The 20,867-nt window shown below is 46.0% G+C and overlaps 1 protein-coding gene across 1 annotated transcript in view; it reads left to right on the top strand.

Annotated features, from left to right (window-relative positions):
- Nucleotides 1–20,867, top strand: part of CDKL3 (cyclin dependent kinase like 3) — a 526,003-nt gene that overhangs the window by 340,904 nt on the left and 164,232 nt on the right. Inside the window, exon 3 of the mRNA XM_069650268.1 lies at nucleotides 9,326–9,504. Within this exon, the coding sequence (XP_069506369.1) occupies nucleotides 9,326–9,504 (179 nt within the window). The remainder of the gene's footprint in view (nucleotides 1–9,325; nucleotides 9,505–20,867) is intronic.

Raw genomic sequence — 20,867 nt, 5'->3', positions numbered from 1 at the left:
TGAAAAACAAAACTGGTTAAAAGAAAGAGGTCTTCTTCCGGACTTCAAAACTGATCCGCCCAGTGAGTCTATTCTACATCATACCCTTAAAGATGTTGATGATAGAATTAAACTCTCCCATCCAACTATCTCTGCGTTGAATATGGTTCTGAGTTCCTTTGTGAGTCTCTATGATAACATCTGGTCAGAGGTTACATCCCACTCACGTATACTTTCTGAAATATATTCTAGGCTGGAGGGCCTAGATAGATTTGAAGATTTAGTAAAAATTATAAAAGAAGAAAATCAATTTTTGAACACTCAAGGTCTTGACCCTACCTCCTTCAATCCACCTTTGGCCCCTATACACGATTTACATCAGGGGCCTACGGGGACTACGGCAACTACTTTAGGGGTGGTCCCCAATGCGGCCCCGGGTCTTCTGGTTCTCCAACCACTAGATCTTGATTCCCGGGGCTCTTCCTCTATGACTCCCCGAGCTGCCTTTGATGGTTTGCGAGAGGCTGACGACCCTACAGATATACTTCCCAGTGTTCCGACTGTATTCTCTACGGAAAGAGGAGAGGACAAAGTACAGGAGGATCTGCCAAGGGTATCCCTCAAACCCTCTATACAAGATCGTTCATGTGCAGGTGGGACTGCAGAGTCGGCCGTCCGTTCTAAAGGTGACCATATCGCATCCTTAGGTGAAAACATGATTATCCTAACTCCAGAAATCGCAGCAATTTCCTCTGAGCCCCCAGAGGAAAATTCCTGTCCAAAAGTCCTCCCCTGTCTAGGAAAGAAAAGGAAAATGAGCCAACAAATGAAGAAAACAAAAAATCAGAAGAATGTCAAAAAGATTACTTCGTACACTAATCAATTTTTCAAAAACCTCTTTATGGCAAACTCTTTAGTCCCTTCAACCACTGTTGCAGTTCCACAGGGGACTGATAACTCTGTTGAACCAATCCCCTCTTCCATTCATGTGACCACTCCAGATACCACCAATGCTCCACCTATTTTACCACCTGCATCTGTTTTAACGGATGCGGTGGGTATGTTGATTAATACCTCTGCTTCTATAGATGCGGGGCCAAGGACTGTTGGTACTGGTGAAATTGCAGTTTCTAGCATTCGGATAACACCTCTTACCGTACCAGCATCCACTAGTACCAACCCTGTAACACTGCCTACTGATATTGTTGCAGCGGAGGCTATGGACTCTGCCCCAGAAGCAATTCTCCCCTCTACTTCTCTGGAGTCTACTTCTGGAAAAAGCCTGAATCATCCGGACACTTCTCTAACTACGCCGACTGTTAATATGGTTAACATTGATATGGTTAAACATTTATTTCAGTCACTACTTGTTCCCAAGATCAGCAAGGTGACAGTGTCTAATTCCAACGTAAGCTTGTCACAGGACGAGGTTCCTACTACTCGGCTCTCTCCTTCTGACCCGGCATTCTTGTCTGCTCCTGAGGAGCCCCCTGTTAATATGGACTGCATTAAGAGGGATGGAGATATGACAGATCGATCAGACAATGTCTTATCGACTCTCCCCCCTTTTAACCTTGCTTCTCTTAGCATCTCAAATATGCGCATGTCTGCGGCTCGAGAAGCCGTCCCCTCTGGGTTTGACTTTGCCCATAATAAGAACGTTTCCAAATCTTGGGAAAGATTTCCACTGGGGCCAAATGTCAACCATAATAGGACTATACTAAGAGGGGCAAGGGGTTGTGATCTGGCGGCTGACCCTCTTGGTCACTTTACCAAAAAAATTACTGAGTCCTTACCTGTCTCTGCTACAACAAAAGTTTCTGGTGATGTTATACAGCTTTCCAGTCTTTGGGGCGAAGATATGCCAATCTGTTTAAATCGTGGTAACATACTTAAAATCTTTCACCAACTTCCTTCGCTTTCGCTTATCTCTAGCTATGACATAGATTGCATTTTATTCCCTTTCCATGATCGGGTAGATGTTAGTAATATTATTCTTAGATCGAAGGTAGTTTTAAATTTGATCATGGGGCATATGGAAGGGTTGAAGCAACTAGGATTTGAAGCAAAAATAGTGGACTCTTCTCAATTTGCCAAAAATAAAGGAGAGGGGGCTGAATATAGAGGTAATCTTACAATGGTCTACCATCCAGAAAGAACTCCCCCACCCCAACGGAGGCATTTTTTGCCCAAATCTAATGGAGACTCCGCGAGCTGGGCACATGTCACCGCAGGCTTATGGAAATGATTTAATTCCCGTTAAATCAGAATCCTCTTCGAAGGCCCGCCCTCTAAATAGCTTCAGTTTTTTTTCATGGAACTCTAGAGGTAATTCCCATTTGTTCACGAACCTAGAAACGGTTGCCGTGATTAAGGCTTCGCATTGTTTTTTTCTCCAAGAAACTTGGCTACTTTCAACTCCAGTTCTTGATGGATTCGATATTTTCTCTCAATATGCCAAACCTAGCCTGGGAGGCCGCGCATCGGGGGGACTCATTATAGGGGTAAGAACCTCCTTCGGCTCTGTTGCTAAGGAGCTTTCGGATACACCTTTTGGCTTTATGGCCTTAGAGGTGTTTTTTCCGGATTCTAATTGTTACTTTCTCTTGGTCAATGTTTACTGGCATATGGGAATCTCTCCTCTCGAATTGTTTCTGGAGAAGTTAACTGATACAATCCTTGCCTGGAGATATCTGCACCCCATGGGCAAACTCATTTTGGCGGGCGATCTAAATTCAGACTGCACTCTTTGTCTGGAATCCAATTATGATGACCTGGGCTTGGTTATGGAAGACGACCCACGTATAGGACTAAAACTTACATGGGGCCGATCTTGGAATCTGGCTTTGGATTCAATTGGCCTAACTTGTCTTAACAGCCATTATGATGCTACTAATCCTTCCTGCCCAACCTGGCGTAGATCGTCCTCATCTTCCACCTTAGACTACGTCTTTGTCGACCATTCCCTGATTCCATTTTCTTCTAATGTCGAGGTGTCCTTCAACTCATGGAGCGACCATGGTATTCTCCGGGTTCAATTTCTATGCCCCTTTTTCACCAAGCTTCTGCCGGAGGGTGGACCCACTCAGCTTTATACTGTTAGTCAAGGGACAGGGATAAGGTGGTCTCCTTTTAACATCAGTGTTCTTAATAACAAACTGATCTCTTCCCTTAACCACACCTCGCTCTGCTGGAAAATAGCAGTCTTTAACACCTCTTCTTTTGATAGTTTTCTCAATGTCTTACAGAGTAGTATTTATGGCCAGCTAAGGAAAGGAGTCTCCAAAAAATTTCACAACCATAGTTTCGACCAACAATTGGCCAATGTTAAGGCCCTTACTAAGAAACTTATTAGGGATGTTCAAGCCCTAGATATGGATTGGGCAGATAAAACAACAAAAATTAAAACCATTCGTCAAAAATACAAAAACTACTGTAAGCATAGAAAAATTACTATGATTCAAAATGACGCACAGTATATGCTTGCAGTACTAATAAAACGAGATGTGAGGGCTTTTTGGGCTTCGGTTTCCAGCCTTGATAACACATTGATGGCTGATCAGCTTAATGCAATCCCAGAGGCCAAATGGTTTGACTATTACTCTAAACTTTTTGATATTGGGGAGGAAGACTTGGCTTCGGATGCATTGATGATTTACCCATCGAATGACGCATGGAAACCAGTTTTTGATCTGGAGACAGTGTTCTGTCTTATTTCTAAGGCTAAGAAATCTAGGGCGCCAGGCCCAAATGGCCTTACGAACAATACATTCAAAGCCGAGCCCGAGATTTGGGCCAATCTACTCTTCCTGCTTTTTCAGGATGTAGTAAATTCCGGGAAGGTCCCTATGAGTTGGCATACGGCCCATATTGTCCCAATCTTTAAGAGAGGCTTACGCTCTGAGGTAAAGAATTATAGACCGATCTCTCTTATAGACGCGGACTGTAAGCTTTTTGCTTCTCTGCTCCTCTCCCATCTTAACATATGGATTAGGGACAATCATATTCTCCCCAAATACCAAACTGGCTTCAGGGCCGGCCACTCTACCAATCTCAATGGTCTTATTATAACTGCCCTTCAGACCTCTTCCTGGGGAAAATCTGATGGTCCTTTGTATGTCGCCTCAATTGATTTATCCAATGCATTTGATCTGGTCATTAGATCCAGATTATGGGAAAAATTAACTAAATGGGGCATCCCGGCGGGCCTCCTTTCTCTCATTATGGCCCTCTATGAAAACTCGGGGGTACACATCAGGCTCGATTTGGCTGGTACTCTCTCTAGGAGGATTAGGACGCGTATCGGGGTGAGACAGGGTTGCTCGTTAGCTCCCTGTCTATTTATCCTCTATTTGGCTGATGTGGATAACTTCCTGAAAAATGCAGGCATGGTGAGTGCTAAACTTGGGGACCTGAGATTCTCATGGTTGGCATATGCCGATGACTTTCTCTTGTTCGACCAGACCAAAGTGGGCCTGCAGAGGCTCCTGTGTAAATTTGAACAGTACGCACTGCTAAATGGGCTGAAGATCAATCCTGGTAAAACACGTATCATGGAATTCTCAAAGGGGAGAACCCGAAACAACAAAGTATGGAAAATGGGGGGAACAAACATTTCTCGAGTTAACAAAATCGTCTATTTGGGCTTTTTGATCTTGGCCCAACCATCGGTGATAGAACTGAGACGATTTCTTAGACAGAAACTGCTCCCTCTCATCTCCCAATCACGTACTTTGGAGAATAAATATTGTATGTTTTCCCTCAAACCTGTGGTAGACTTTTTCAAGGGTAAGGTGACTCCAAAGTTATTGTATGGTATGGAACTCCATTACCTTACACTTCTGCCCTTCTGGGACTCTCTTGAAGGTATTTACTGGAGGAAAGTTTTAAAACTGCCCAATTCAATTCCTACTGTTGCCATTAGATATGAGTTGGGTCTGGTTTCTCTACGAGCTAGGATTCTTTGGAAGGTTCTCTCATTGTTCTCAGCCTTGCTTTCCCCTAGACCTGATACTTTATATGTTGATGTGGGCCACATGATTTTTTCCCAGACACACTCGGGCCACAACATATATCTCCATCTTTTCTCCACTCTCTGCGATAAGACCCTGATGGACATATCCTCCGACAGGGATACATTACTTACAAACCCTAACAAGGTAAAGGAGTCTCTGTTCAGCCATGATTGGAGTAACACTATCGAAAAACTTCATGGTTATTCCTCACTGAGTGATCTTCAATTTGATCATAAGAAGAGAGGTGTGATGTCCTTTATTTTGTTCCAATTTCCTAATAGACACTACCGCTCTCTTCTTATAAAACTCAGATGGAACCTTCTTCCCACTCGGGAAGTCCTACGTAAAAGGAAGAAGTTTTCTGATTTGGATCCCACCTGTCGTTTCTGCAAACTTTTGGGGGTCACTGAAACTTCTCGGCATCTCATTCTTGACTGCAAGGCTTTGACCTCTTTAAGGGACAAATATCTAGGCATTTTTAATGTTATGGGGCGACTGGGGGTAGACAATTGGATTTGGTCACAATGTCTCTCAATCTCGAACATCAAGGTTGGTCTGGCTGTGGCGGGCTTTATTAGAGCCCTTGACCTATATGCCCCTTTGGTCTGATTTCTGCTCCTATTCTTGGAACTATGAATTTTTTACTATATGAGCACAGTGTTTTTAATATGAGCAATGTATTTCATATTTTATACCTTGTATCTATTCTATCTGTTATTCTCTGTAACTAGTACTTTATATTGACTTGACTAATCTTGGACAATCAAATTTCAAATCTGAAACCGGTTGATTATCTATTGTCTGTCCCTTTTCTGTAAAATTTGCTAACTTTTGCAACTTATGTAAATCTGTAATTTCGTATTTCTTTAGCGGGCATTTTCTTTTTCTTCTTTTTTCAAATGCAAATGCAAAGCAATGAATGTTTATCTTTTTCTTTTTTTACTATTTTGTTTTTAATTATAAAGTTTGTTCTATTTGTAAAGGTTTTTTGCAAACCATATACAATAAAAAAAAAAAAAAAAAAAAAAAGACCGCAGATACTGACTTAATCTTTGTAATAGTCAATCACCTGTCCAAAGCTCTGTAGAACGTTCCAGAAAGCTGGGAGGCGTGAAGGTACGAACCCTTATACCGAAGTCCTAGAAAACAGTAAGATCTTTGTTTCCCAACTAACACACATTGGTTACAATAGCCTGGTACATAGAAGAATAGCTTTCTTACTAGTTAATATGGGATAACTATTCCTGCCAAAGACAAAACCCGTCTGATTCCAGTGGACCAGCTTTGACAATAGAAGATTACTCCTTTCGACATAAATCTTGGCCAAGAGCTTGATATCAGCATTCAATAAGGAAATGGGTCTGTAGTTTCCACAAATGGAGTGATCTTTCCCTTGCTTGGGGATCTCAGTGATTACAGCAGTTTTCATGGAATTAACAATCTCTTCATTAGCACAAATCTCTTTAAATAGTTTTACCATAAAAGGAGCAAGCAAAGACCTGAAAGCCACATACAACTCTATAGGAAACCTGACTGGCCCAGGACACTTACCAGGCTACGTCAATCCCATCGAATCTCTGCCAACAGAATCTGCATTGTTCTCAAGAAACAACGTGATGTCAGCATCTATATGTTTAAAAAAATCCTGGTGTAACTGATGGGTACTTAACCTCCACCGCCTACTTTTCCTCTCTCCTCACGCTTTATCTATCAATTGCCAAGTGCACACAGGCGTGGTTGGAGATCAGAAGATCAGAACATCACCTATTCCTGCTCTACTCACATCCCCACAAAGGTCTCTGCTTATGAAGAAATAATCAATAAGAGACAAGGTTCCATGCGGGACCGACTGAAAACTGTAATGACTTTTCAGTGTATTTAGTTCACGCCAAACATTGTGTAAATCCCACGTCTGCATAAGCTGTAAGAGCCCGTTTCTTGCGCTGGCCTCAGCATAGGAATGTGACTTAAACCTCAGACTTGTCCAGTATATCAATTATAGTAGCGTTAAAATCACTGCCTGCTCCATCTCCCATACCTGCAAGAGTATCCTCTAATGTCTTCAAAAAGGCAGCTTGTCCTACATTAGGGGCATAAACATTAAGGACTATCAAGCGCCTATTCTCAACTAGCAATTTAACTGCCACATCAGAATCAAGGTCCACTCTGTCCACTGTAAATCTTAAATCCATCCTAAACAAGATAACCACTCCTCTAGAATTGCTGGGAAATGTACTGGAAAACTGCTTTACATATGTGCTGTTCAAAATATAGTCTGCCTTGCCCTGTTGCAGATGTGTCTCTTGAAGCAAGATAATGGGCCTTATTAGGTGTCCGTCGGTAGCCGTGCTGGTAAAACCGGCAGGCTGCCGCCGGACCCGGAATGAATTACTGCCTCCGTGATTGCCGGAAACACTGGAGCATTACAACCCTGGTGACCCGGTAATTCCGGAGGCGTAATTCCATTAATCCCCATTCCCATAGGACTCCATGGGGATGGGGACAATGGAGACACTGGCACCGTAACTAATGGTGCAGGTGTTTTAATTTCCGTCTGCAGGCGGATGGCATTACTCCCGCCAGGTCAGACCTGGTGGGAGTGACACCACTCGCCTGCAGAATTCGTAGTCTGCCGGTCCGGAGACAGCATGGCGGCGGGTTTACCGCCACCGTTGTTTCCGGACCGGCAGGCTTGTAATGAGGCCCAATATCGGGTTTCTTTTTACCTAGGAATTTCAGTATTTTCTGCCTCTTTACCAGATTATTCATCCCTTTCACATTTCAGTTTCGAAAATTCAAACAGTTAGACATATCACGAAAATCAGACTACCTTCCTTGAAACTAGACAGCTACAATCCGGTTAGGACTATAGACCAAGTCCAACGTAGGTCACCTTCAAAAGGCCAATTCATATTGAAACATTTACACAAGACATTCGGGAAATGCACACACTTGTTAAATTCCTCCTCAAAAAGTTGAAAGAGACTAGAAACAAATAATGAATGCATGTTTTAATAAACAAAAACAGAATTAAACACAAAACAAAAATGGAACAAAAGGAAAGGGACAGAGTCCAAAGCCAGAACATGCAGAAGATGGTGAAAGATCAGCCATTGTATAGCCCACAGTTGCCCAGAAGGATATCAGGACAGATGAGATAGGAGGTGAATACTCTTCAAATGAGCACAGTAACAAAATATTTAAAATTGAAACTAATGGTAGACCCTCTCATAGATAAAACACAAATACTAACATTAAGTGAAACAGACATTTATACTGTACATCCAAGGCAAGAAGAAAAAAAGACAATCACATTGCGGCATGTGCAAAACAAATTTAAAACAAGCAGGTACCGTAAATAGGTATTCTAGTCCATGTAGGAAGGTAACATATTTAACAAACAAACATTTCACTGAGCGAGAGAGTGGTAAGTTAGTTAGTCAGCATTTTCCTAGCAGGCTGTAAGTCAATTGTGTTAATATTTTTACTTACTTGAGTCCAAATGTTATTCTCACCTGCAAGCATTATACTGATTTCTTTTTTCTTTTTATACTTAAAGCTGAGGTTTCTTGAGCTTGTAATGGAAACGTATGTCTATTCTGATATTATACATGTGTTTTCTCGGTCCTAAGTGAATGCAACGTTTAAAAAAAGCGATTTAAAAAAAAAGGCCAATTTAGAAAGACATCCCTGTGACCGCACAGAACGGTCTTTCTAAATCGAACTGTCAGCCCTTGCGAGACCCGGAAGAGGAGTCGCAGGAGTGTTGTGTAAGTGTCTGTGTCTGTGTGTGTCTGTGTCTGTGTGTGTCTGTCTGTGTGTGTGTGTGTGTGTGTGGGTCTGTGTGTCTAAGAACAAAGGGTGGGGGAAATTAAACTGTGTGTTTGTGTGTGGGGGCGGGTGAGTGGGGTACTGCGGAGGGAAGGGGGTTGGGGGCTTGAAACCCCCCAAATACAAAAAAAAGCCTAATCTGTGCTTTTTCTGGCTTTTTGCGGGCCGCACAAAAACGACCAAAATAAATCGGTCTTTTTTTGGTGCGCCTATCGAAAAGCGAGAAAAAGACAGAACCATTTTCTCAGTACAAATATTAGTCTAATTGTGTTTACATGCATAGACTGAAGATATATAGTATAGTGGAGACATTTCTGTCTGTGGAACCTGAAAGACTCGGTTCTCATGCAGTCTTCTAAATTGAACCAATTGTATTATTTGACAGATTCTTTATCCGGCAAAATGTGTAGCACTTAAAACTAGACTAGTCTCAGATATTAAGCAGTATGTTGAAAATGTATGTACATTTAAATTAATAGAAAATAATGTTTTTGTTTCAGATTATGCACCGTGATATTAAACCTGAGAATGTCCTAATCACTGAGTCTGGAGTTGTTAAGATATGTGATTTTGGCTTTGCTCGTACCTTAACAACAAATGGAGATATTTATACAGATTATGTTGCCACACGATGGTACAGAGCTCCAGAACTGATACTAGGCGACTCTAAATACGGAAAGTATGTATTTCATAATTCCTTTCTGTGCATTTTTAAGTTTACTTAATGCGGTTGGTGCGTGAGCTAACGAATAAATGTCCTTCATTTTCTCATAGAGGAGATTAAGCATGTTCAATAAAGCTTCTGTACACCATTTTCTGTGCTGCTCCTGACAAAACTGGGGTATCTTTCTTGAAGAGACCATGAGGCAGGTTAGATGTTATTAGTGCATTGTTTGGCATATGTTTTCATCTTATTACCTAGCTACTGTTTAGTAAGAAATATTAATGTCCAGACAATAGGCAACCTCGAATGAGGAACATGTGACAATGTCTGTTTTCTAATGTGTATCTGTGGTAAGTCAGAATCAGGAGACGGACAACTCATTGTGGTTTGACTCAAGCATTTTTTATTGTATTTCCAAAACCCTATACTCATCCCTACCATGCAAATCCCTATGCTAAGGAAAGGAAAAAGGTTACATGTGAGGATGTCGTCAACTTAAAATCTATCTGCCGTCTAGAAGAAAACCTACTCTAGCCTGATCCTAAGACTACCACTTATAAAGAAATAAGAACCTATAATGAAACACAAAAGCCACTTGCAGCCTCTTGACCAAGTGGTAAATCTCTGGCTGGTTTCTGATCTGCACTCAAGGTATTCAGGAGTAAAGGTGGCGTGTTACCCCGAGTGGACTTCAGGTTTGCCACCAGCCAAAATCACTGGGCTTCTTGCCCCAATCCTTGGTTCCAGTTAAATAGTTCAACAGGTACTTTTATGCTTCCCACCCAGTTGTTCAAGACATGGTTAATGTCTCTAGGCCTCCTGGCCTGCTATTCAATGTCACTGCTCTATGAGGAAAAGTTCTTAGAAATGTTTCTGAGCAGCCGGGACTTGTCCAGCCCTGTGCAGAACCTCCCTGGGGTCTGGGGTTATACAGCCGATCCTGGGGTTGGTCTCTGGGTGGCCCCTTCTGGGCATTCTGGATTCTCACCCTGTCCTGGGCTCTCTGGTTTCACACACACCCTCATAGGGCATCCGTTCTTGCAGCCCTGCATGGGCCTTTTTGTCTCTCTGTATCTTTTGGCTTCCCATCCTGGCCTGGCTTCATCTGAGGCATCGCTCAGGTTCAGATTCTTGGTTGTGGGCTTTTCAGATTCTCGCACCCTTACTCACTAGCCCCTGCTTGAGATATCTGAGACTGTGCCCCTGTTCAGATTCACTATTTCTTCTGCTCCTCAATGGCTGCTCTGATTCTCTCCCCGGTTCGGTCTACATGATCCTTCAGTCACTTTAGGCTTGTTAGCCTTTCCACCCCAGCGTGGGGTATTTCTGATCTCACCCTGGCATGGGGTATGCCTGGGCCTGTCTGCTGTTCTCCCGGTTGTCTGAACGCACTGCGTACCTGTTGACTTGTGGTCACGTTCCTCTGGAAGGCCTGCAGCACGGTTTCTGTTTGTTGGCTTGCTTCCACATTGCTATGTGGTAACCGGTCCTTCACGTCGGGTTGTTGCAGGACTTCGGCTCTGGTTGACCACAATGCTCACAGTTGTGCCTTTTCTGTCATTTGGTGGACCAAGCTTCTCCAGCTCCAGTCCTGACTGCAGGAAGTAGCGCTTCGTTGCCTGTAGCTCTCCTCCACGCTCCACGCCATCTGTGTGTATCTGCCTCCTGATGCTGTCTCAACGAGGTCCGGGCCCTTCTCATCGTGACTCTGCAGGCTGGCATGCCTCTCTCCTGCTCCTGCTCACTCTTTGGGTGTCCTCAGAGGCCATTTATGTCTCGCCCTTGGAATAGATCATGCCATTGGTTCTTCGTTTCACACAATGAAGGCAAAATTAACGGATCAGAAACAATACCAGCTCCCATCTCATGACCATTCCTATATTTGTCTGATGCAACTCCTATATAGCCATTGCAAACATTGGCTATCAGGGATAAGGGAGGCTAACATATATCCCTGTTAAGGGGTGTCCTGTCCACTAATGGGGGCGCCCAAAGTGTGATCCTGCTTTCCCTGTACCCTGATGGGTTTTAGGGGTAGCAGGCTCACTTTCCTAGTCCCAAAGAAGCAGTCTGTCCCTTGGGGAGAGGGGACATATTCCCTGGATTCCTCACATAAATTAGACTCAGGAGGCGGACAAGAGGTCATTTCGTAAATCAAGATTGATTCAATAAAGGAATTAAGGCCTTTTATGCCCCTATCTCTAAGGAGGTTTTAACACTAGTCTATAAAGACAACCATAAAGTGTTCTTATCAGGATGTCTGATCTACACAAAATAGTCCTCTGTCCAAAGCCTACTCTATGCTGAATTTTGAGATTACACATTCTCAACCAAACAATGTCTGATCAGGGCCTTCTACTGACCCTAGGAACCGGTGGCTGGCTTCTGAACCCTACGCAAATGTCTCTATAGTTACTCCCAGGCCACTTGCCCAGTAAGATAGTTCAAAGTTAAAGTTTTTTCTTCTGCTCCGCCTCTGCCTATTTGGGTCGGCATGTAATTACTCAGTCGTGAAATAGTCTCTCAGGGGCGGACTGGAACACGAAATAGGCCCGGACACCTCCCAAAAAGTGGCCCTAATACATGAATCCTGGTAATTCATTACTTTACAGTCTATGGTACTTATGGAGGTTGTGGAGGGTTTATGGTGTTAGCTGCGTGTAATGTTTTGCGTCAACACTTAGGAAAACCAGAGATAACATTCCTTTTTTTCTTTGTGAAAAAGACAATCATCACACAAGCTTCCTCCCTTTTCAAATTTCTCTTCTCTTTCCTTCCTTTATAGAAAGCAAGACAATCATATACTTCCCGAATAGAGACCATTGGCGATGTGGGTCAGTTATTTTAAGTCTTTACTTTAGCCCAAAACAGTTGCAATACAGGAACGAAAGAATAAAGCATTAAAGAGTTGGGTCTCTTTTTTTTGTCTAGTTTCCAGTATTGCAATTACTAGTTTGTGCTAAAGAAAGACTTTAAATAACTGTTTGCCATCATCACCTTGAAAATGGCCTGCATTCCGAAAGAATATGATTGCCATGTTTTACGTAAAGTGAAAACCTTCCTACACTTGAACAGGTTGGCTGCAGGTAGCCACTGCAGCCAGCCAAGCACCCTTCTTCAAGAAGATAACCTCGAATACCCGTTGGCTACCCTACCTAATTACAGCTGGGAATATTAGTTCGAAAGTATGAGGCACAGGCACCCATGGGGTGATGCTTAAATTACCATGGGGGCAAAAGAAAGCAGCAATGAGTGCATATTGTCAAGGGACAGGCAGACAGTGGGGAGGTGAAACGCCAAATGTCACCTGAATTGCTCTTTGTCAGCATAGGTCTAATTATATAGATGAAACCTCTGGGAGTGACAAGATCAGAAGATGAATTAAGAAGGAAGTGGGGGGGGCCTGTTGAGCAGCCCAAGATGGCTGCTTAGCTTCAGTGCTCTGCGATGCATCAACGGAAAATTATAAATCACGGCGACTTCTCGAACCACTCAACTCTGAGAAGTGGACCCCATGAGCCTAAACGTATGAGGTAGCTGCACGCTGAATTTCACTAGGTTTGCCTACGTCCTGACACGATACAAGGCCTGTGTGCGGAGTACAGAGCGGGAGTTTGCCGCCGCCGCACTGGAGCCACAGGCTGCGCAGTGAACAAGCCTGCCCGTTGTTAGGGAGAATTCTCTGTTGAGGCTAATCTCCCAAACCTAGTGAGTCCCCCAGCAGCTTTGCTGGATTTTTGGGGTTTATTTTTTTTCTCCTGCCAAGAGTGAGACTCTTTTTTTTCTCCCATTCTTAGGCATGATTTGAGTATGTCCTTTGACTGTAAATGTGTTTTATGGGCTATGGGGTCTTTTACTCCATAGGGCTTCATGTGTTTTTGGTATGTGTGTTACACAGCACCCTCAGTGCAGTAACACAAGGGTGTCATAGTGACCCCCAAAACATAGACTCCATACCCTGGGACTGACTACTGTCTCCCAGGGCATGTAATGTCACCATTGGCTTTACTAGTCTCAAATTGTGAACAGAACCAGTACAAACCATCATATTGTGGAAGTACTGGTAGGGGTAATCAATTGCCCCTGTGTCTGTTTTCCAAGGGGGCGCTGTCCAGTCCCCCCTTGTCGAGTTTCTGGCTGGTCGCAGTGGATACCACGCAAAATATTCCACCGGAATATTTCCTAAGGGATTTTCCCATTCATTTTAAACGCACCACTTTTTGGTGCAATGTTAAAGATACCGCCGGGTTATTTATTTAATATTTATTCCCCGGTTGGGTCTTTTCGCCAGAACTCGGTTTTAAAATGGCGTTTGTGTTCGCCTCTGAAACTTTAACCCAAGTCGAGCCCTTTGTTCCACTTTTTGGCGGGCTTCTCCACAGAAGCCCTCCAAATGGTGCCACTCTGTCTGGGGTCTACAGGATGTGTGGGAGGGGGATTAGGCACCCTGGACTGAGTTGCCTTGGCAACTCAAGTCACACTCTTCTGTGATTGGCCCAGTGGTGAGCCGCCCGGGGTTTTTCTGCATAAAAGCAGGGCTTTGGGGACTGGAACTTCAGAAGTCGCCACAGGACCTAAAGAATCCAAAGAGGCGAGAAAATGAGCCATCTACAACGACGACACCATCGGTGGAGCCCTGCTGTACGAACTCGCCACTTCCCCGACGACAGAGGAGATCTTCTTCCAGGAGAGTCTTCTTCCCTTTGACCTGGTGGGACCAACCAGTTTGCCTTTTTCACCTTCCTGTATCGTCTCATGGTCGAATCGCCCGTGCCAAGTACCCCGGCGGCCGGATAGCCACGCTTCACCACTACCGCGAATAAAAGGGTTGTACCTTTTAATCGGGAAACTCCGCTGCTTTTTTCTTCCCTGGCAGTGCAACGACCTCCAGCTTTCTTCCTCGTCGAGATCATCTCTTCCTCTGGTTGAAGCCACGCCTTGCACCCGCTGCCAGGAACAACTGCCCCCGCTGGAGCTTTCTCACCATTTCATGTACTGTGTCCCGCCTGGTCTCCCTTGCAACAGATTGTCCAAGGTGTCCCGTAAATCCTTGACTTTCTAACTGGGCTGACCTCAGACCTGCTAACTTTGCCTTTCTGAACTGATCCAACCTCTTTTGACTTTTCTGCAAAGACTTTGAGTGCATTTCCACTGTGTGATCTTGGGCACATTCCACCTTGCTCTTTCCAAGAGTGGGCCTGGCCTATGAACTTTTTGCTCTACAGTAGACCCTGCCTTTCTTGACTTGCTGTGGTTTCTTAAAAGTACTGTGGTACTGTGTTATTTTCCTACTCTGCCTTTTCTCTCCCTTTTTAAACAAATTATTGGAGTGCCATCTACGGTTACGCGCTCACCTCTGTTTTGCTAAATAAGTGGTGTCTTAACCTAGACTTGTCGAATAATTAATTACAAATACTTATAGTGACTGTGTTTGATATATTAGTGCCAGTGTATTTTTATAAGTGTGTTTTTAAATAAATAATGATATACTTTATACCAAAGCTCTGGTCAGTGTTTGCTTGTGCTACTGTATTTTTAGTCCTATTGCGTATACTCTATATACTGCCTAACTCTTCTTGAGAGAAGTCTGACTGCTCAGCCACAGCTACCAGGTAAATCTGGGTGGTGAAGACTGCTACCAATTGGGTTTACTGCTTACTCCTGTAGTCTTAAACTTTTTGCAGTGGTCCCTAAGGGAACTGCACAGGTTTCTGCCTAACACCCGTACACCCTGCTCCCCGGACGTCACTGACTGCTCGCCCCTGAGGCGAGCCACCTTCAGCTACATTTCGAGACCCTGCCCGCACCGCGGAGGTTCCATCAGTCGGCCCGACTGGGAAGGAAGAAGCTGCCACTGGCCCCTGTTCTACGGGGGACTGGTCCACGACCCCACTTTGTGCCACCAGGAGCTCCGGCCTTGGAGTGCGCACTCTTCTACTCTCCGGCCACGGCCCGACGCGGTCTGCGCGTCCGCCACCATCCGCTCTCCCTACTGCACTGAGGATCTGGTGGGGGGCCGCGAGATTGACCGGCCACCCCCCCTCCTCGCCTGTTTTAACAGAGCGCGCGGCTGGCGGGCTCCTTGGAGCTGCAGCCCCTCACTGATCCTGCCTGATGTTGGGGCACGACAGCTGGCGGTTCAGCTGGGGGTAACCCCATTGCCAGGGTGCCCCTCCTCTCCCACGCCGCTGAAACCGGGGGCAGGAGCTGTGCCACCCCGCTGACGTCCATCTGGCCTCCAACAGAGCTGCTTTCACCAAATGCGCAGATACACCCCCTGAGGCGGCAGGACACCCTACGCTGACTCCCTGCGGCGCGCTCCATCCACGCTGGGCAGGCAGCACAACACCACGCTGCAACTACAAGTAAGTGCAGGGACTGCTGCCAGATTATATGCCTCCTGGATCTTGTTGTGTTTTGGTGTGCTTGACCAAACGGGGTGTCAACATAGCCTGGCCTCTCTAGAGCCAACGAAACTACGCCTTGCTCCCGGGTGGGGGCATGCACCATGGACTGCCATATTTCGGCTGATCCTGCTCTGTAATTTCATCTGCTGCATAACTAGGTCTGGTGCCGCTACAACCCGCCGCCCTGCGCGCGGGACCCTGACCCACGATACAACTGTTTTCACGGCCCCATCTGTACACTGGGGCCACCCACTTGGGACCCTACTGCCGGGAAGCCAGCTGTACATATTAGAGCGCCGGGCCCCTGCTGATACCCTTCAACGCTGCCACATGTGTAGAGTCTCCAGGAGCCTGTGGGTGCACTGACCAGCAAGCACAGTCTAGACCTCACGGACTACAAAACGTACACCACGGCTCCCACGCCTCCATCCCGCCAGCAGCCTAACTGACTCTGGCTGAGCTGTCACTCTACTGCTGCTCAAACAGTGCCTAGCTGCCCGAGTTCAACACTCATTTGATACACCCACGTCACTCAGACTTGAGGGAGGTACACGACCTAGCCCGGGGGCACCACCCTGCAGCCTTTTCATATACTCTCTTCGCTCTAGAAAGCTTTGGACTAGTAGTTTTTACTACCGCTGGGCGGCTGACACAAAGCTGGAGACCCTACTCACGGCCACGTCATCTCCTGGCCTACTAGCCCTTGGCGGTCACAGTGGGGGAATTGCCTCCCTTTAGGTCTGCTTCGCCACGATTGCTAGTGGCTGGGTCGACAGCTACAGCGCATGCAAATATTCTCCTTGAGGATTAAGTGGGCCCCATGGTATCGGCGGCCTGGACTACACCATCTAGCCCGGGGCTGGGCTGAATAGGCCACTGCCACAGACACTGTTGCAGCCCCAAAACTCTTGATTATCTCGAAGTAAACACTCATCTAACTAGACGATGTCTAACAGAGCTCGTGGAGACAGTAAAGTTGGGGCAATGGATACATTTGCCAAAGCTGCTCCCAGACACGAGCAGGGACAACCTTCACCTAGCCAAGATGAGGAGACGGCGCACACTGATGCTCCGACCGTTGACCTAACCAGTATGATGGAGTCCATAGCTCAAAACTTTGCATCATTCCACGAAAAACTGGACGATATAAATGCAAATGTTGTATCGCTGAGGTCCAAACTGGACCAACACGGCACCAGAATCACTGAGGCTGAGACAAGGATTAGCACGAATGAGGATGGCATACATGCGCTGCACGACACGGTTGCCACCCTGACCTTGGACATGAAGCTTGTCAAAGCAAAATGCGATGACTTGGAATCTAGGTCACGCCGAAGTAATATTCGTTATCATCTGCTGGATAACCCCGAACTATCCCTATTGTAGGGAGCTATTATTTTTCAATCTATGTCTTATGCGTATTTCGGGCAATTGGGACTTGCCCAGCAGTCGGCATGCTGTATTCTATGATGTCAGAGCCACTGTTGTTGAGATGCCCCGCGACTAGCTACCGAAGCTATGTGTTCTATTGGCTTATGGGGCACGACACTGGCTGCCTATTCAATGTACCCTGAAGTTAATAGCTTTTTCTTTTCCAGCGAGAGTTCAAACTTACGTCTCAATGTCAGGGACAGTCACCCTATTTGTAAGGTCTCATTGTGTAATGAGGGAAATCAAAGTCGCTGCAATGTACAATAAGTAGTGATGTCCCTACACCCCCTAAGGAGTCGGTAACGCGGCAGCGGCGCACCCCACTGCGGCTGCAACGGTTCTTCTGGAAGCTTTTCAAAGCACGGGCCCTTGTTGGGCCTGTGGTGCTGGCGGGCCAGTTTGGGGGCGGACCGCCATTGTAAGGGTTGGGAGTGGAACAAGACACACTGCTAGTTGGGCAAGGGTGGTGAGGGTGAGGGGAGGAAGAGTTGGGGAATGTTATGCAAAAAATGGCGAAGGCAAAGTGGCACTACACATGGTGGGCAGACAACATGTTCTTACAGCTTGTAGGCTCCTGCACATACGATGCAGTGCTGGTCGATGTGTTTTCTGCGGTAAGGCATGCCTAATCAATCAGGGTCGCTGAAAGCTCGTGAAATTGATACACCTACTGAGGCTAAGGGAACTGTAGCGTATACCCAGGGGTACAGGGTGGTAATATCTTCACGGTTGAGGACCCATGCATCCGAGTGGGGGGACCTGACACAATCAACGACATGGCTATACGGATAATGTCCTTGAACATCCGGGGGATGGGGAACTACACTAAGGCCCGAAGGATCACGGCATATGCCCAGAGGCATGGCGTTAAGATTCTGCTACTACAGGAAACTCATGCCAAGGGCCACTTGGCATCAAGACTAGCACCGTCATGGGGACCCAACAGGTTATATACCACATACTCCACGCAGTCCAGGGGTGTCCTAACGCTGATACATAAGTCGGTTAAATTCACGCTGAAGAGAAGCTGCATAGATTCCAAGGGGCGCTATGTCATATTACACTGTGTAATAATGGGCACAGAATACCTACTGGTGAACACCTATGGCCCAAATGTGGACACCCCTGACTTCTTCGATACTGTGGTCTCATTGCAGGTGGGATTTATTGGGGGCCCAATAATATGGGGGGGCATGAATTTAATATTGAACAACGATATAGACAGGACAGGGACGGCACCTAGGGCTCTATCTCGAGCTGCTAGGAAACTACATTCGCACATTGTATCGCTTGGTCTGCAGGTCATATGGAGAACTCTCCACCCCTGGGAACGCAAGTACACTTACTACTCCTCAGTACACGACAGTTCGTCAAGAATAGACCTTTTCCTGGTAACGGGGGGATTGTGGGCCAGGTGGTAGACTCTCAAATACTCAATCGCACACTGTCCGACCATGCACCGGTGACAATACATGTTGAGTTGGGTTACGCCCCACCCACCCGTTCCACCTGGCGCTTTAAGTCAGAAGCACTGCTAGATGTAGTCTTTAAGGCAGAGATCCTCTCAGACATAAAAACATTCTTCGAATGCAATACAGAACAAGACACCACCGTGGGGGTCCGTTGGGAGGCCTTTAAACTATATATAAGAGGCATGTTCATCTCCCGTGAGGCCGGGGTGTTAAAATCCATAAAACAGGACCTACACCGATCTCAAGGATCTGGAACGTGAGTGCGTGACAGCAGCCAGCCCCCTTAAATTGGCGCAAATTAGGGAACAACTGGAGACGTTAGAATCACACACCCTAAGAGGTGCACTACTTCTCACACCCCTGTGCAGCAAGGAAATACGGTGAGGGGGATAGACCTGGGAGGATGCTGGCAAGGTTGATTATGGCGGAAGGGGGTAGAGCCCAAATCGACTGCATCAGGGATACATATGGCACTCAGCAGTGGTCAGACCAATCCATATTAGAATGGTTCTCCAACTTTTATACCGATCTGTATACGCCTCCACATGAGCATAGCATAGGCAAAATCCAAGAACTCCTGGACCAAATCCCCATGACATATATATCTCAATCTACCAGAGATCAACTGGAAATGCCTATCACACTTGATGAAATAGTTACTGCAGTAACCGACCTTGCGAAGGGTAAAGCCCCGGGGCCAGATGGCGTCACCTCTGAATTCTATCAAGAGCATGTGGCGCTGCTGGCACCAAGGCTGCTTGAGGTCTGGTCCGATACTCTTTGTGAGTCCACTCTCCCCCCATCGCTACGAGAGGCGATAATAACTGTCCTGCTCAAGGTTGGCAAGCCCAGCGACGAGTGTGGCTCATATAGGCCACTGTGACCTATGAATATCGACACCAAGATATTTGCCTAGACGATCGCGAATAGGTTCCTTTAAATTATGCCGCATCTCGTACACGAGGACCAGAGCGGATTTGTTCGACAGCTCTCAATATCAGATGGCTTTTCAATGTCATGTCCAGGATAGATCAAGGGGCCTCGGCCGTCACGGATACGCTGGATGCCCAAAAGGCATTCAACATGGTGTCATGGCAGTACATGTCGCAGGTCCTTGAGAAGATGGGAGTGGGCCCTTTCATGATACAATATATTAAATTACTGTACACATGCCCCACGGCTAGAGTACTGGTCAACTCCAAGCTGTTGACACCCATTGCACTACTTAGAGGCACCCGAGAGGGCCGCCCGTTCTCTCCCATTTTATTTGCCTTGGTCATCGAGCCAATGGCGTACTATATAAGGGCGAGGCATTCCCGGAAGGGTATACGCTTAATGGAGAGCCCAGAAATAATATCACTGTACGCAGACGACGTACTACTATATGTTAGAGACAAGGCCTCTCACCTGAATACTGTTCTCCCAGATATAACAAAAATTGGTACCTTTTCAGGCTTCACTATAAACTACTCCAAATCTGAGATATTCCCGCTCACTACTTTGACTCGGCAACCACTTTGTGAATACCCTCTCGGCTGGTCCCCTGATGGCATCAAATACCTAGGAGTTCAGGTAACACTGTCCAAGCCGTCCCTGCTGGCGGATAATTACATTGCGACCGCACAACACCTAGAGTCAAAGCTGCTGAGATGGCGGTCTCTGCCCCTGTCATTGGCTGGGAGACTATCCCTGATCAAGATGATATTGGTCCCCAAACTCCTGTACATTTTCACTACTGTCCCGATATGGCCTGGGAAGGAATACTTTGTCAATTTACACAAAACATTTGCACAATTCTTATGGCACGCCTGTGCGGTCCGCAAAAAGTGGGAACATATGACCTTGCCTTATGAAAAGGGGGTTCTCACTGCCTCTGACCTAACTTTATATTGGTGCGCGGCTCAAGCCCAACACACTACGTACTGGTATAAACACCCAATAGCCCCGCCTCATGTCAAACTTGAGAAACTGGCTACGCCCAGACTACACACCATGTCTCTAGTCCTCTATTGCAAATATGAAACTGATGCAGCAGCTGACCCTGTTGCGTTTACATTAATGGTGTGTC

This window comes from Ambystoma mexicanum, chromosome 3p (assembly GCF_040938575.1).
Source record: "Ambystoma mexicanum isolate Mex_15411 chromosome 3p, UKY_AmexF1_1, whole genome shotgun sequence".
Lineage (NCBI taxonomy): Eukaryota > Metazoa > Chordata > Amphibia > Caudata > Ambystomatidae > Ambystoma > Ambystoma mexicanum.
The sequence above is the reverse complement of the archived record's forward strand: the minus strand, read 5'-3'. Positions and strand labels throughout refer to the sequence as shown.